The 17,840-nt window shown below is 43.9% G+C and overlaps 1 protein-coding gene across 6 annotated transcripts in view; it reads left to right on the forward strand.

Moving 5' to 3' along the window:
- The window catches only part of BBS2 (Bardet-Biedl syndrome 2), a 305,860-nt gene that overhangs the window by 148,154 nt on the left and 139,866 nt on the right, over window positions 1-17,840 (forward strand). For all 6 annotated transcript variants that reach the window (XM_069215826.1, XM_069215824.1, XM_069215829.1 and 3 more), the window contains one exon: window positions 10,648-10,774. In XM_069215826.1, coding sequence (XP_069071927.1) covers window positions 10,658-10,774 — 117 coding nt within the window. In that variant the 5' untranslated portion in view covers window positions 10,648-10,657. The remainder of the gene's footprint in view (window positions 1-10,647; window positions 10,775-17,840) is intronic.

The following is a 17,840-nucleotide window of genomic DNA, read 5'->3' on the forward strand; positions in this document are numbered from 1 at the left end:
CTAGGACCAAGGATGACTCCCTGGTTCCACTCCTTATATAACCACTACTTCTGTGAGCACAAATTTTGCATGCTTAGCGATAAAGTATATTTTACCTATCTTGTGTGGTGTCCTCAAATGATACCTGTAGAGATATAAAGGGATATAGTTATCATAACCCTGTAGAATACTGGGCCACCATACATATTTTGCTATTTGTGGGTGTAGTGCCACTAATGAGCAAACTTCACCCCCACACATGAAAGGACACACGTGATTATCAATGGTCGGGTTATGGGTGCCGGTAATTATAATGGACATTACAAGACAAACTACTCATAGAAACACATAAAGCACACAAAATAACACACTTGGTACATGCGTGACATACTCAGTAGTATGCTGGCTACGGTATCCTAGATCCACAGGAAGGGTGTGTGTGCTTGTAGTCACACTCTAAAGGTTTGACAAGGTATTAAAATACACTCTACTCCTCTCCTGGCCAGCGTCAGTGATGCGATGAAAGAAATCAAGTTAGCACTTACTTCTTCAAAGCGACACTCCTGCTCGTTACCTATTGCTCACCTCCCTGGGGTCTGAATGTTTCGGGCATCAGTGGGAGCTGATAAACTCCTGGGTGCTGGTTCCGGTGCGTGCATCGCGGCTGCTGTTTTTCTAAAGGAAAATCCTTTTTCCTTGTCCATCCTGTGTGTATTCCCCTTCTGCTGGGTCTTTTTGTAATGTTACTTGGTCTATAAGGAGGGTAGACCCAGCAAGACATCCTCCTTCTCCCCTTTTTGTCTTTGATACTTCCAGCACTGCCCAGTGACACAGTGAAATGCAGGCTTCTAATGAAGAAGGAAGCAAACGGAATGGGTGAAATGTGCTGCTAGGTTTGGCTTAGTCAACATAGTCACCCACCTCCTACTTCTGCATCCTCAAAATGCTCAAGGAAATCTTCAGATGGCTTCCAGTCATCACAAGCAGAATGGTCACCCCCACCTTCATCACAAGCAAGATGGATTATGACAACACACTCTGTGTCGGAATCACTCCCTAACTGACTAGAAGGGTTCAAACCATACAAAACATAGCGGCCAAACTCTCACTTAGGCTTTCCCTCGTGCTCACATCACTCCGCACCTCAAAGACCTCCACTGGCTCCCTGTTAACGAACGTGCACTCTTTAAACTACACACATATACTTATAATAGCCTCATAAAATTAAACACACGCAACAGACTAGACTTCTGCACGCACACATAACCTGCATACACTGAACCAGAGTCGGTGGTTCAGCATTTTCAAAGCTCGCTTCCAAAGCCTAGAACAACCTGCCCCTCCCTACACGTTATAGCTACCTCCTCAGTACTTGAGTTCCACAAGTAACTGAAGACATGGCTCTGGATGTGGACAAGGCCCGGTCACAGCCTGCATAGCCCCTGCTTCCTCAGCACCAAGTGCACTTCAGAGATACCCGTAATATAACATAAAGTTTGTTTTAGCATCATTGCTACTGTTCATGCGTCTCTCACTCTGACATCTCCTTTTTCACTTCCAGTCTCTGTTCTTTTACATCTCAGTCACACTCTCCTCTCATTTCTTTCTCCTCCCTCACCTTTCTGCCCATATTCTCACACATGCTTACTTTTCTTTTACTATTTTCTATTTCGTGTGTCTCTCTCACTCTCTCTATTCAGATACTAATCTCAATCCCTTCTCTTTTAGAAACAGGCAATGTGCAAGATTAACCTAGGTGAGAGATATGATACTCTCATAGAATATTAGCTGGTCCTGGTTTCTCAGTCCCTCAGCTTTTACATTATAGGAATGAATGCTAAAAGAGCTTAACTCTGCCTGTGGACTGGCTCGCCTCGATCTTAGTAGGTGCAGCTGCTGAGCTCTGTCTGTAACTTCTCAGATCAATATTTGGAATAGCTCAGCTCCCTCTGCCCAGGGCTGCGGTGTTATGTATGCAGAAACTCCTCTCCAGCTCAATTAAAGAAATTCCCTGTGGATGCACGGTTTCTGTCTGCTTTATCTGGGCTTTAGTGCAGGAACTTAGCTGCATCTGTGCTGGAGCTTAGCTCTACTATATGATGAGGTCTGTTGTGACAGAGCTACACCATTCCTGTGTGCACAAGAACACATTTCTTTCTGTGTAAGAACTCGTTTATGTCTCCTAAGTGCTCAGCCTATCTCCGAAGAACAGTCAATGTCAGTTTTAGCATCCTCTCCTTAATCAAACAGGCACTAAAATGTGCTTTTTGATACCGAGCATAGCTCAACCTTTGATTGGTACTTTACACTGCAACAGTTTGGATTTGTGATCATTTGTTCCACGGTTGCGCCACTGATCTCTTTTTTACCTTCTCTTTTATCCTCTCTCGATGGAACACACTTTTTCTTTTCAGAGTATGTGTTTTTGTGACTGTCTTCTTGATGTTCATTGCTTTTATCTCATTTTGGTATGTCTTTTTGGTCTACATTTGCAGTGAAGTAATTTAGAAAATGCAGAAAAGATCAGGCAGAAACAAGGAGAAAATGTTGAATATGAAAGGGGCAAAGGCGAAATATATTGTGTGGAAAGGAGCAGGTGGAGAAAAATGAATATGGAGGTTGACGGAGCAGGAAAGGAAGCAGAAGCATAAAGCAGGAGAGGAGGCAGTGCCATGTGGAGAGAGTGGCATCAGGGACATAGGGCAGGCTGAACAGTGCTGCGATCCAGGTGATGATCTACGGGCACTGCAATAGAAGTTAAAATGCACGTGGGAAGGAAAGAAGGAGCCTGAGCAGAAAAGTAAAGTTAAAGAAAAGACACATAAAATTGTAACTTTTCTCTCTGAACACCAAGCTTGAGCTTTTAAATGCACTCTACAGCCTGACATTGAAAAGAGAGGAGTCATCAGGACCATGCCGCAGAAGCTGGTGTGTTAACCCATGGGACTCCACTTACTGGTCTGGAATGGTTTAGGATAGTAGAAGAAAGGGTGGGAACCAGCAAAAGTGGGTCAGCTCAAGGCCCAGCAACTGTGCAGCCGTTATGCATTTAAATTGATCCTTTGAAAAGTGAATTTGTCTTGGATTTGGAGCAGGCACCCATCTCCCTTTAGCCCAAGGTTTTGCAACCGCAAGCTGCCACTCACAGAGATGGTAAGGATGATCATGAGGGCAGAGCAATCTGGGGAAGACCATGGTGCAGTAGCAGAAATGTTTGGTAGAAGTGGCAGGTGCTGTCCATCCATAGTATCATTCTGATCTGCTTCTTCAGTCTATTGTATGTCCAGACACCAAACGCAAAGGTGAGATGCACACAAGGACCTTCTAGGAAGTGGACTGTGAGAGGCCAGCACCCAGTAGCCTTTGCCTCCACTGAGGGGAAAAAATGTAGCACCTGTGTACCAAACTGAGCAAACGAGAAGGTAAGCGCAGATGAGCAAAGTGAAGTGCTTCACTCCGCTGCTGAATGTGTATGGTTTGTTAGAGTTACCTCGTGACATAATGTTGTTGTGAAACCACCACCCTGATGCCAACACCGCCTGACAGACTAACAGGCAACATCAAGGCTTCAGCCTTAGCTAGCTTTCCTGCAGGGGAAGGAAAGGGAGACACAGAGGAGCTGTGGCCTAACAGCCAGGGCTTCTGGCTTTGGAACTAGGGAACCAGGTTTGAATCTCGACATGGCTCAACATCCTGTGATTCTGGGCAAATCATCCCGTGCCTAAAAATAAATAAATCTGATCTTGTGTAATATAATCAGTTGCTCTTGTAAAGCGCCCTGATTTTTTTTGGCCATGTTTGTGCTAAATAAAGCTGCACGAAAAAGGCAGCCTTGGAACATTTCATACAGAGGACTGAGATTAATACGTGAAGATGCTATCCACCCACCACACTCCTATACTCCTATTTTGCAAACATAATTTTTGCTTGTTGTTATGTTTTAGTAAGTACTTGAAATTTTTAGAAGCAAAACTGCAAGCACCCCCCTCCCAAACCCCCTCAAATGAAAGATGATGCTGGCAGAAAAGCAGTCGCGGCTGGCGACTTGGAAAAGTGGCGGGCGGGGGGGGGGGATAAAATAAAAATAAAATATAAATTAGAAGAAAAATAACTTACCTGAACGTTGCCGCCTCTCTCCCCTGCACTGCAGGCTCCCAGCCTGCCCTGCGGCCAATCATGACGCTGCTCAAAGCAGCATTATGATTGGCTGGTACACCCTGGCTTGGCGCTCCAATGCAGACTGGGAGCCTGGGACGGCTCTCTCCACCTCGGCAACACAGTGCCGTGCTGGAGAAAGCCCTTGTGTGCACATGTGTGTTTGGCCGGCCAAACATACATGCGCACTGAGGGGAGTGCTCTGTGCACTCCCCTCACTGCTCGTCACCTCCATGGCCCTGTCCCCTTTAAAAATATAATGATAATAAACATAGTTTATTATCTTTTTATTTTTAAAGGTTTGCAGCTCATGCTTCAGACGGGGTGGAGGTTGGGCGCGACGCTCCTTTGCCCTAATGGAGGAGCTGCCCCTGCAGAAAAGTCCAGACTGCCCGATGGTCGCTGCATTTAAACAAGCACTGGCAAAGCTTGTAGGAGAGATATTGGCTTTGCAAATGTATTTTAGCCATGTTGCACACCAGCGTGGCTGCTGTTCAGCATAGCTAAAAGTTAGTGGTGTAGAGGAGAGTGGCATGGAGTGGTGTACAGTGGAATGGCGAAGAGTAGATTGGAGTAGAGTCGAGTGGCGTAGGGTAGAGCTGCATACAGTGGTGTACAGTGAAGTAGGGTGGACTGCTGTAAAGTGCATTGGCATAGAATGTTGCAGAGTATGTTGGCGTAGAGTGCAGTGGTGTAGAATTCAGAGGTGTACAATGCAGTGTTGTAGATTAGACTGCTGCATAGTAGTGTACAGTAAAATGGTGTAGACTAGAGTGCAGTGGTGCAGAGTAGAGTGGTGCAGAATAGAATATAGTGCCATAGAGTGCAATGGTGTGTAGAGTGGAGTGATGCAGAGTAGAGTGGCATAGAGTGCAGTAGGGTGGAGTAGTGTAGATTGCATTGAGGTAGAGTACAGTGATGTTGAGTAGACTGGCATAGAGTGCAGTAGTGTGGAGGGAAGTTGTGTAGAGTAGATTGGAGTGGCCTAGACTGGAGTGGTGAAGAGTGCAATGGTGTAGACTAGAGAGGTGTAGACTGAAGTGGTGCAGAGTAGAGTGCAGTGGCTTGGAGTGGTGCAGAGTAGAATGGAGTGACATAGAGTATGCATGTAGTAGTACACTGCCCGTTATAGACATCGCATTTTCATTTGAAGTGACCATTACATTTGCACAGACATACAGTTTTACTAATAAAAATATATAGGGGGTCATTCTGACCCTGGCGGTAAAATCCGCCAGGGCCAACGACCGTGGGAGCACCGCCAACAGGCTGGCGGTGCTCCCATGAGCATTCTGACCGCGGCGGTACAGCCGCGGTCAGAAACGGAAAACCGGCGGTGTACCGCCGGTTTCCCGCTGCCCTGGGGAATCCTCCATGGCGGCGCAGCTTGCTGCGCCGCCATGGGGATTCCGACCCCCATACCGCCATCCTGCAAAACAGAATGGCGGTATGGGGTGCCGTGGGGCCCCCTTAGCAGGGCCCCACAAAGATTTTCAGTGTCTGCCATGCAGACACTGAAAATCGCGACGGGTGCAACTGCACCCGTCGCACCCCTTCCACTCCGCCGGCTCCATTCGGAGCCGGCATCCTCATGGAAGGGTGTTTCCCGCTGGGCTGGCGGGCGGCCTTCTGGCGGTCGCCCGCCAGCCCAGCGGGAAACCCAGAACACCTGCGGCGGTCTTTTGACCGCGCAGCGGTATTCTGGCGGTTCCAGCCAGGCCAGCCGCTTCCGCCGCCGGCCGGGGTCAGAATGACCCCCATAGTGTACAAATGATAATGTGTGGAAATGGCATCACCTAGTGTAATTATTTGTCTTCAACATATGAAAGTATTTGTTTCCAACACATGTCAGAAATAACAAAAAATGTGTTTTACTTGTGTGTACATAGTTCTGAAATATGCACTTACTTTAAATGTTGTTGTGTGACTAAAAAAAAACCTTTCCTTCCTCCTGTATCTAGCAAGATTGTCACATAATTCCTCTTACTTTGAAGTTCGAGAAAGAAAAGTAAACACTAAGCTCCTTCGAAAGACAGAGCCTGACATTTGACCTCTCTTTGAAAGCGTAGCAAATGCGACTAGATAAGAACAAGATAGACAGGTCTGTTTACAGAAAGGAGCACTTGTGCAAGAATACAAGGAGAGCTAGTGTGAAAAGGCTTTGCTCCTTGAGAGGGACAAAGTCACCCTGGAAAGCCAGAAAATAGAAAGCCAGAAAATGTGAGTTACAAACCACAAAGCCAATGGTAAGCATCAGGCAGAATGTATTCCCAGGGAAGTTTTCTGAATGTCCCCAAGATAACTTTAGCAAACCAGACAGCTGTGCTGTCTGTAGGCTTCTACCTAACAAGAAAAAACCTCTATCTTCCCTATACCGAAGCTTTTATGGAGCACTTATTCACCCTCACATGGGTAGTAAGCATTATATAAACGTAATTACAAATGACGACAATTTGTGTTTTCTGCCTTGTTTGCTTGGAAGCAGGAAAAAGTGGCAGAGATTGCCTTTGAAGTGCAGATGCTCCCTCATATGACAGTGCTAAATGGGCAAGCATGGTATCTCCTTCAAAACAGTGGTGAATGGTAAAGCACATTGCCTTGCATAATTGGAACCCCTACTATGGGGGATGTTGTGAATCACCTTTGACCCCCACCCCCTATGAAGACACTGCAGCAGCAAGAGAATTTGAACATGTGTCTCGGAGAAAAGAACCTGCCTTGTGCTCCCTTTTCCAGCTGTACTTATCCCAAGCTTTCCCTGGGAGAGACACCCACACAGCTGAAGCCTGAGCTTTAGCACAGGGACAAAGCGCGTTGGGAGGACTTGCTGAATCCCTTTCAGCCCAATGTGTTTGCTGCATCACGTGGTGTTCTAACCACTGATGAGAATATAGGCCCTCATTTCGAACTTGCCGGTTCGGCCCACCATGCCGGCAGTGGCGGCTAAAGCTGCCAGCCGGCATGGCGGTCCGAACCACCACATAATGAAGAGGTTGACGGCCACCAGCGGCAGCCATCAACCACCGCCATGCTCCCATCTGCCAGGGTAGCTGTGCTACCCTGTGGATAATGTTTCAAATGCCGCCAACCTTTTGAAAAGACTGGCGGAGAGGGTGCCCTGGGGCCCCTGCACTTTGCATGGGCAGTGCAGGGGCCCCAGTGCAGGCACCCGTTGCGCATGTCACTGCCCGATTTACGGGCAGTGACATGCGTGACGGGTGCTGCTGCACACGCCGCACAACAACATTGGCGGCGGCTCCTCATGGAGCCGCCCTCAATGTTGCGCCCGTGTTCCCTGCAAGGCCGGCGGGCGGAGACACTGTCTCCGCCTGCCGGCCTGTCGGAAAGTTCATTTTACGGCCGGCGGGTTTTCCAGGCCGGCGGTCGATGGAAAGACCGCAAGCCGGAACACGGCAGGAATTCCCGCCGTGTTCGTAATCAGGCCCATAATCTTTGATGGGAATCTCAATTGTGATGGTGGCTGGTAATGCTGGATGCTTGGGACATAACTACCAATATCAATATCATATCTTGATGCACGGACCATTGTTGTGTGTAAAACAATAACATTTGTTAAAAGAACACTTTATGAAGAAATATCCTGTTGCTCTGTACATAGCCGTCTCTCATTGAGATGTATTTAAAACATAGGTCCTGCTTGTACACAGGTTATGGTCCCATTCATTCTGAGTAGTGTGCTTAATTGCACACTATTCCTTTCAACTGGTTTCCCAAAACCTCTGGAGCTCGCACTTTGTCTCATACACAAACGTGCACATCTTTGTGTTCTATTGGTCTCTAACTCACATTGTGTGTGATCTGTAATTCATTACTAGGATTGGTCATGGGCATATCAGAAGATCAGTGACTGTAAGCCTTCTGTACAGGCTAGGTTTAGATGTACCTAACAGAGTGGAGCTTCACTAAAATCATAAGATTAGTAGAAGTGCCACCAGTAAACCTGCATCACATATCAGGAAGTTAACTCTGGATTATCTTTGACTCCGCCTTCCCCAGCTCCTATGGTGATTCATTTTCCAATTTGATTTTTTCTTTTTTGTAACTCGACTCTACTGCATAATAAAAATCATTGCGAGAAAGCAGACAAAAACCGAGCTGGAGCTATCGGCATACTGGGACCTAAAATATGAAAACAAAGTAATTTAGATAGCAATGATTGGTAAAAACTACTATGGTTACAAGCATATTCCAAGGCTTAGTAGTTGTTATTCCTGAATGACCACCCTATTATCTAAAAAATGTCTATTACATATACACCTGCAGTCCTCTCAAAGTGTGGGTGATGCATGCCTACATTGAAAAATTCCAACCCTCATATTTACTTTATTTTTTAAGTTGTCTCTACAACTTACGACTCGCTGACAAAGCCCAAGTATGCCGAAACTGGGTGCTTGTGTTCTCATCCAAACGGGTCCTGGTTTGGCCATTCGGGCTGATCTGTCCCTGGTGGAGAAGGACCAAGGCTGATGTGCATTAGCAGGTCCCTCTCTGTAGTGGCGTGCTGGACAAAAAACGATGGACCGGAGTGTTACCCTGAGCGATTGCCAGTGGTTGAGACTATTTGCAAGCATTCCACCCACCACCTGTGTGCTTTCCTTAACAGATTACTTCCCTCCAAGTAGGGAAGAGTTAGTGACTGAACCCTGTATTATACTAAAGATGAGCGAGCCAACATATATACAGGTAGAGCTGAGCCAAGGGTCTGGCTTGGCTCGTAGACCGCGTGCATGACCTGAACCCTGAAAATGTTTGCTGTGTGATTCGTACAACAAACGTTGCGTAAAATATGATGAAGTCTCTTCAAAATTCAGCAAGTGCATTTCTTCAACATGGGGAAGCTTTTGACTTTATTATGTCAAATTAGAGCACTGCAAAACGTTTATTAGATGTGATTTTAAACATGAATGTGTCAGTACCATTAGTGAACTAAGAGGGAAGACACTTGTCATCTGAACCGTGTTTGTGGGTCAGATTATTATCGAGCAGCATTATTGGCTATTACATAAAATGCAATAGGTTTTAGCTACTATTCTAAACTCTTGTATTTGAAAGTGCTTTTATATGCGGTTATGAAGAAAAAGGAGTTTCGGTGGAATAAAATATGTGCTTAAGATTACACAATTTAAGTGTGAAAGCCCCAATGTATCCAGATCATGTTCTAAACGTCAGTCACTAAATGAGTATCTGTCTCTCCTTTTTTTATATTAACACTTTCTTTTTACCTCTTTGTGCATTTTTCTGCAGTTTTGATATAACTCACTGGACCCTAAGGAACTGAAGTGCCTTAAATAGCACCAGTTACATTACTCAAGGTCATATTAATTTTTTTTTTAGTCATTGGAAATGTAAGTGATATACCCGGCATCACATGATGTTGAACAGATGCCGAGACTCAAACATGGCTCCCCAGTTACAAAGTCGGCAGCTCTTGCCGTAACACCTCATTCCGGGTAGAGCAGAGAGTGTCAGGCAGAATCTACATGAAAGCTCGGCTCGTTTTGGGCTCGAGGTCCTAACAGGACTTCGAGATGAGTTAGAGCCAGGCTTCAGACCAGAGCTTGGCTCGAGCTTCCAGTGGCTCACCCAGCTCTATAGTACACTGATACAGTAGTTCAGAGTACATCCTACATGCCATGATATAGGTCCCAGTAGCACTGAGGAATGAATATCACCCATTCACGCCTGAGGATTGATATCTCATGCACTTACCAACGTGCCACAGTTGCACCTTTTTTTCCCCTCTCTCCCGCTTATTTCTCCATCAGTGATGCACAGCGTGTGACGTGCTAAAGCTAGGAGTGCAGAGAGGCAGTGTCAACTCGCAGAGTGCCATTCTTAATGTGTCTGCCCTCCTAGAGTTCTGGAGCGGAGGCTGGATGGCTGCCCTCCCCGGTAGCTCGCTCTGTTCTAGTCCTCACGTCTGCTCCGGCCTTCAGTTTTTCCAAGTCTCCTTGGACCTTCCACTAAAAACTCTAGCACATCATTCGCCTGCGTGCCAGGGTCCATTTTCAGCAGTACTGTTACTTTTCTGCTTCATTACATTCAAACCAGGCTCACCTTGAATTCCTCATCCATATCACTGTTTTTCATTACGAACGTAGAATCCTGACACATGGGGTCGTGTTCCAATTAAGTATTCCTGGACGTCTTTACAGCATGTCAGTGGGTACAGACGTCATGCGAAGTCGGAGCACCTCACACCCTTCTTCATTTGACTCTCCTCACAAAGAACAGTTGCTAAAACACAGCATATACGTAAACCCTTGGAGGGGTTGGAGGTCCTGTCTACTTAGACGGAAATCGAAATCGGTACAAATATGTGCAAATGTGTGCAATTGAAGTTGTTGTGCCATTTTAGGATTGTCTTGACCAAACATAGCATAAACATTAAAGCTTGTACATTTGCTGTTGAGTTTCTTGTGCTTTGTTTTTCTTCCTAACTTGAACGTGGACTGTTCTGCCGAGCTTAACATCTAACTGTTTCTTCTGCAGGGACTCGACCATGCTTGTGCCAATATTTACCCTGAAGCTGAACCACAAAATCAACCCCCGAATGGTGACTGTTGGCAAATATGACGGCGTGCACCCGTGCCTTACAGCTGCCACTCAAGCAGGCAAGGTGTGTTTTTTTCTTGATTTTCTTTTTTCACTTGCGGGTTAAATTGTTAGAAAATAAGGTAAAGCTAAAAAAGGGTTTCTCTTAAGCTTTTACTCAGCCGTGTTTTGCTCAACAGACAGAAATCCTCAATTGGAAATATTGTATTGTGGTAACTGAGAATAGCAGTCACTTCAAGACGAATGGATAACATAATATGATGATCTAGTGGCAATGAGGTTAAACATAGGCCAGCAGAGGATACTGCTGTCCACGGAGCCGCCATACCAGCCTATGGAAGGAGAAGGCCTTATAGCTATCAGATTCGATATCTATGGGAACGCTACGTATGCCTCCCGGAGGGGTGAGGCAGCCTTCACAGAGCCTGTCCATCTGACTCTACCCACGATAGACCCGCCTCTGATGTGCAGTTTTCTAACTCTTGGACATCCATAAACCCTCAAGCAGGGAATCTGCTTCTGAAGAAATACATAAAATCTGCACTTTCAGAACTTCAGTCCTTGTATGCTTTGAAAGTGTGCACCAGCATTACAAAGATGGCATATTGAATGCACAGCCTTGAGTTTAATTCTGTTGTTCACTAATCACACTTTCAGCCTAAAAGTGAACTAAATGCGAGATCCTGAAGGGACTACTCACTGATGCACTATGAACTAGGACCTGCATTCAATTGTGCACCAATAGAAGGTGGGAGCATGGGAAGGGGCAGAAAGAACATGATGGAGAGATAAGAGCAGGGGATGGAGGCAGAAGGAGCATTCAGAACACAAGAATAGGACCACGACAAAACATAAAAGCAGAGTTTTATTTTTTCAGTATTTTCATTAAGCAGGATAACCGAGGCAAAGCTAAAATCCTTCTCATCAGAAAATTATTGTTAAAAGAAACAAGATACATTGAAAACATGATCGAATGTTATATTATCCTCATCTTTTCACTTTTACTTTTACTTTTAAATAAGAAATACATGTTAGCGGCATTAAGTGACATTGAAATTAACTAGTGTGTTTCACATAGCGCAGTTTCTAAATTAAAGTGTGCAAGCAAACGCAATGCAGAATAGAATTCATAATTGGCATGTCAAAAACTAGAACATGAATAAGGTACAGAACATCACGTTTAGTACCGAGGTGTCTTGAATTATAATGAAATAATTCGATATCGCTGTATTCCATAAAAAATATTAACCCCCGAGAAAAAGATAAAAACACTAACAAAGTATAGATCAATGCAGAAAGTGTCACATGCAATCCTTGACCCAGCTGCAGTCCTTAAAACATATAAAATATGATAGTCATGACAACAGTACTGGTTCAGAAAGATAACACATAAACAAAGCTAAAATACAATAGTGAACTAGTGCAAAAAGTGCTTAAGGTAGTGCAGTTAGGAACTGAAATGTGCAAATAAACACGGGACAGAATGCACTTCCAAAGCCTAAAGCATAAATCACTGCACTACTGATTCCTACACAGACGAAAGATCCTGTGGAGTGCCGAGGCTTGAACAGTTCTAAATCGTTAAGTTAGCAAAATGACACAGATCCCTGAAAAGAATATAGAGATAACAAAACATTCGAAAAGGGCATAAAAAAGTGCCATAAGATATCTTCAAGCACTATATCCGAAAAATACCTAAAACCTAAAGTGCCAAAATGCTAGAGCACGAACATAAAAGAAAACCGATGATTCAGAATATTGAATATCTGACCTCTTTTCGAAATACGCTTCCTAGTTAAATAACCAAGAACCTACTTGAAGCTGCGGCCTAGGTCCTATGACAAACATACTGAACCATAGAATGTAAAAGATTCAGAGCAGTACATAACAATCTAACATAAAAGTTCCTCAGATCGCCATAAACCTCTGAAGGACCCCTACCAGTTTAGCATATGCCTTCTCAAAAGCTTGAGTTCTAATCATTTTATTGAACCATTGATGATATGTTGCGGCCATGGTTGTTTTCCAACACTGCAAAATCAGCGAATGATCCAGTGCTATAGCTATCGAAATAAAATACTGCTGGTATTTGGTCAAGTGATGCACCTCATGCGATGTGCCAAACAATACCAACATTAGCTCTGGTGAAATAGTAATTTGGGCGTTTCGACCAATTTTATAGAAAACCTCACTCCAGAACTGATGTAACCTGGGACATGCAAAGAAAATATGGACCCAGTCTCCCCTTTCAGCTGTATAACATCTAAAACATTGATCAGGAAGGGATGAAACGATCCATTGTAGCCTGTGTGGTGTGTAGTATGCTAGCCATCTTGATAGAAACACCATTCTTTTAAACTTTGCTGCTCTAAGCAATCTGTAACCTAGCGTGCTAATTAATGCCATTCTCTGCTATTAAACCTACAGCTGGTGTTGTGGTAAATTATTTCCAAAAGCTCGGGTATCTGTATCTGATTGGAACACTGTCAAAGAAAGTAATACCAGTTCCCCACTCCAGAGAGTCTGTTTTCATTAGTACGATGAACTAGCATACAAGCATCTTCCTTCATTATCAGATAGTTGGCTTTAAAAAAAATATATTTGATTAAAACTGAGAAATAAAGATTCATTCAGGCTATCAATTTGCTGGGTTATTACCCCGTGAAATCAGATTTGAACCATTGTAAAAATCTCCTAATTTATCAAACCCCATGGCTTTCCATGTCTGTAGGGTTCCTTTTGATAGTACCAGCCTCCAGATCTCACAGTCCCGTAGTAGGGTATAGGTAATGCATGCAGGAATGCTCCAAGATAAAAAAAATGCCTGTATACAAAATGTTCAAGCATCCAGCACTTTATATCCTGATTTTTTGGGGGGCTTCATGGTCCGTAAAAAAACTGGTAATCCGATTGTGTTCTCCTTAATCATGAGATTCAGCAAAAAATTGTCATGAACCGTGGGTGCTGCTGCAAACTGAACCATATATAGTATCCGCTAAGGCGGCCTTGTAGTATGATGGAAAATTTGGCAGCCGTGACACCCCCTGGGCTGTATCCAGTTGAAGGATAGCCACTTTAACACTGGGCTGCTTATTATGCCATATAAATGTCCTAAGGATAGTATCTACCTCTTTGAGATAAACACTGGGAATTCTTACATTCAAAAAAGAAATAAAAACAGTGGTAGGATAGACAGTTTGACTGGTGCAGCCCTCCTGATTAAGGATAGTGGTAGAAGGCTCCATCTCTCTTGTAGCATTCTGACCTTAATAAGCATCAAACCGTAATTTAACTGAAAGAGTTGGGCAGAGTTACTTGTAGCATAGATTCCTAAATATCTAAAACGGCATTGAGGATTCAACTGTAGACTGGCTGGAAGCTCAGAGCATAGTGAATTAAACAGTGGGAGCTCTGTATTAGCTTGGTTTATTTTATACCCCCCCCCCCTATTTGTGTGTAATCGGCAATTTCATCTATAACATTCTGTGTACTCAAACTATTGGTTCTCAGATATAAAATTGTTATCAGTGAATAATTTAATTTTCGCCATCCCTCCGATAGGGGGCAGGATCAATGGATTGCTACAGATCCTAGCTGCTAGGGGCTCCATAAAGAAGGTAAAAAGAAGTGGGAATTTATCTTTATTATCCCGGTTTCTCTTGAATTAATAATAAGCTTGACCTCAGCCCCATTATAAATCTTTTTGAGCATATTTACAGTTTGAACCGGGAATCCAAATTTTTCCAAAATATAGAACAACGCTTGCCAGTTTACTAGGTCAAACGTCTTTTCTGCGTTCATCATGAAAACTGGGGAATAATCGATTGCTTGAATCAGAAAATTAGTGTTTGCTGACATAGATCATTTAAGCAAAAACCCATTCTGATCCTGGTGAATCATCGATTGGGCCCGTGGTGCAATCTGATCTGCTCAAATTTTCCTGAATAATTTATAGTCCGCATTTAACAAGCTAATTGGGCAGTATGAATTAGCATCAGTAGGCTTTTTGTATTTTTAAAGAAAACTCACCCTGATGGGCTCTTTAAAAAAGGTTTGGTATCTCCGACCAATCCTTGATCTGGTTAAAAAGAGTTGTTAAAAGAAGCTCTTCTGTAAAGGTTTTGTAGAGTTTGGTAGGGATGCCACCACCCCCACTGGTTTTGGCGTTTGCCATGTTTTTAGGGAAGTGGCAACTTCCAGGAGCTCTATTTCTTTGACCAATTTCACTTTTTTTAGCACTAGAAAATTGTGGTAGCTGCAGTGAGTCAAAATACTGCCCTAACACTGGCCCGGGACCGACTCAGCTTCTTCATATATGCAGCTATAATGCTGAAAAATACCTTAGCTATCCCCTCTATTTCGGCCTCCATATCCCCTGTGCCTGGGTACTTAATTTTGTTTGCCTGCTTGTTATTTTTGGTTTTGGTCGACCACGCCAGGCATTTCCCACTCTACTACCAGAGATTTTTTTCTAGCACAAAAAAGTCTGTAAGCTCTTGTTTTGCCCTCACTACCTGCCCATGCAGTAGGTGACGCTCTGCTTAAGATGTAGGACCACCAGTTAGCCTTGTGAGTTCACCCATTGCATTATCAACTGCTGCTTGGTGATCCTGGATTTTGCAAAAGCGGGCCCTAGTTAACTTAGCCTTATAGGATATCACTTGCTACGTAAAGGCAGCTTTAAATGCTTCCCATACCATGAAGTCGGGCAGAGTTGCAATTTATCTTTAAAAAAACTTCTGTATTAAATGCCTTGTTTCATTTAGACATGTTTGAGCTGAGAGCAAAGATTTGTCAAAATACTGTCTTGATCTCTTTCTCTTTGATGACTCTAGAACCACTGAAAGAGAAACTATTGTATGATCTATAAAAGAAATAGCAAGCGTCTCAACAGAACCTCTTTTCAGTGAATCTGTAGGGAGAAAATGGTCTAGCTTCAAAGCTGTCCCAAACCTATGGGAATAACAAGTGTATTGTATAGAGTCGGGATGGTCTAGGCGCCAAGGGTCAACTAAGGCAAGGTCCTGCTTGAATATATTAAGAAGCTTGGCTGTTTTGGGCTTTAGCTGCTTTTTAGCTTTATTAGAGGTATCCCTCCTCAAATCTTGAATAAAGTTAAAAGCTCCTCCTATCACTAATGGCCCAACTGCCTCTATTGCCAGATTGTAGATTTGCTTCAAAGACTCAGTTTCATCTGATAAGGGGCCATAGTAATTCAGCAGGTTGACAACGCTACCTGCTACACAGGCTTTAATTAATATCCACCTGCCTGTGTTATCCCTTGATACTTCCTTATCTGCCAATCCATAGACTTAGACAATAAAATTGCTACTCCCCTCATCGCTACCCCTGCAGAAGCGAAATAGGCTTGTCAATGTTTTTCCAGAATCAATACTTTAGGGATATTGCTCTTGAAATGGGATTCCTGAAGAGATATTACCTCAGGGTTGAATGATGTTAACCATTTCAACAGAGCTCCACATTTATGCTTGTTCACCAGGCCATTCACATTACAGGTGATAATTTTAATGTGTTGTACCATTACCCCCGCGATTAACCAGATTTCTCAACTTTAGTACTTTTAAACTGCCCTAAAAGAAAAAAAAAAAACTCCCTCTTGCTGAATTTCCATCATGATTTCACTTAACAAATACTCAAGAAAATTCTTCCCTTCTTTCATCCTGCTCTTTTTCACTGTGTTGATCCACCCCCTTAGGCCCCCACCTCGAATCTGGGGATTTCACACCTTCCTCCCTCGATGCTCCCTTACTGTTGATGGGTGCCATGGTACGGCACCCTGGCGCCCCTTGTGTGAACCCCACCCCCTTTGCAACTAAAGGAACCAAGAAAGTAATCATAAAGCAGCACACAGAAAAAAGTCCTCTTTCCAGCCCTAAAAAAAAAGAAAGAAAAAAGAAGAGCCCCCTTATGTTTTTTAAATCTGTGACAGGAAAGCCTGAGCCTCTTCAACTGCTTAAAACAGATGGAACTGACCATCGATGAGGACCTTCAGTTTAGACTGCTAAACCAAAGATGCTTGACCCACAGCAATTAAAATGACTTAATGAAGTCCTGAAACGATGGACAGATCAGAAAATACCCTCATGTGAACTTTGTCTGCAAAAACAACAGATTTTTATGAATTGCTACAGCTAGAATCCTTTCCTTAATGCATCTGAAAAGTTCACCAAAATTGTACATCAATATTTTGCTTCGGCTGGTCAGTGAGCTGGAACCCTGTGAGCCCTCATAATTGTCAAGTCAGCTGGTGCAATGGGTAGAATGAACTTTTTAAATCAGTGAGTCCATTAGCTGAGGACGCTCTGAATAGTTCCTTGTACCTCGCTGCCCTCCAGAATTCCAATAAATCGAAGGTTGGGGCGTCTAGAATGGTTCGCCATCTCTTCCACCTTGCTCCTAGCTGTCAAACCCTTTTTTGTTCGTACGTGATATCCTTGTGGAATAGCACAACAATAGTCTCGATGTCTGCAAATCTTAGCTCAGCTTCTTGGAACCACTTTGGTAACTGCACAATACCCTCCTCTCTCTTGGCTAATTTTGGTGCAAAAATGCAATCTGTTGGGCTTGCTGCACCTTCAGGATGCGAATTGCTGTCAAAAAAGTTTCTAATAACAATTTTGATGACTCGGGTTGTTGGGCAGACGGCTTGTTGTCACAATTAACTCAATTATTGATCTGGAGATCCCAAGGCGAAGAGCCCACAGCCCCCGGGCCTGTGTACTCCCCTTCCTAATGTTTGCTTTCGGCTCGAGCTTGACCTTCCTCGTTTAGGCATATGGGTGATGGAGTAGCAATGTCAGTCTCCTGAAAACCTCCAGCTGATGAAAACCTCACTTCTTTCTGCCCCGCTAAACTATTATTGCCTCCACAAATGGCTTGTTTTGCCAGGCTTTTATCTTTTCCTGGTTTAAAGGAGGATTTTTGAAACAAGCGGTGGTCTTTGACCTTAACTATTAGATCTATAGCGGGATTAGAAACTAGATCTGAATTTGCGTTACCTGAGATCTGGTGTGGCGCACCACGTTGATTGCCCGCCTGCAAATCGTTGGACTGAGTCTCTGGATTGCTTGAAGCAGGCATGGTCAAAGGCATAGAGATGGCAGGGGCTC

This window comes from Pleurodeles waltl, chromosome 12 (assembly GCF_031143425.1).
Source record: "Pleurodeles waltl isolate 20211129_DDA chromosome 12, aPleWal1.hap1.20221129, whole genome shotgun sequence".
Lineage (NCBI taxonomy): Eukaryota > Metazoa > Chordata > Amphibia > Caudata > Salamandridae > Pleurodeles > Pleurodeles waltl.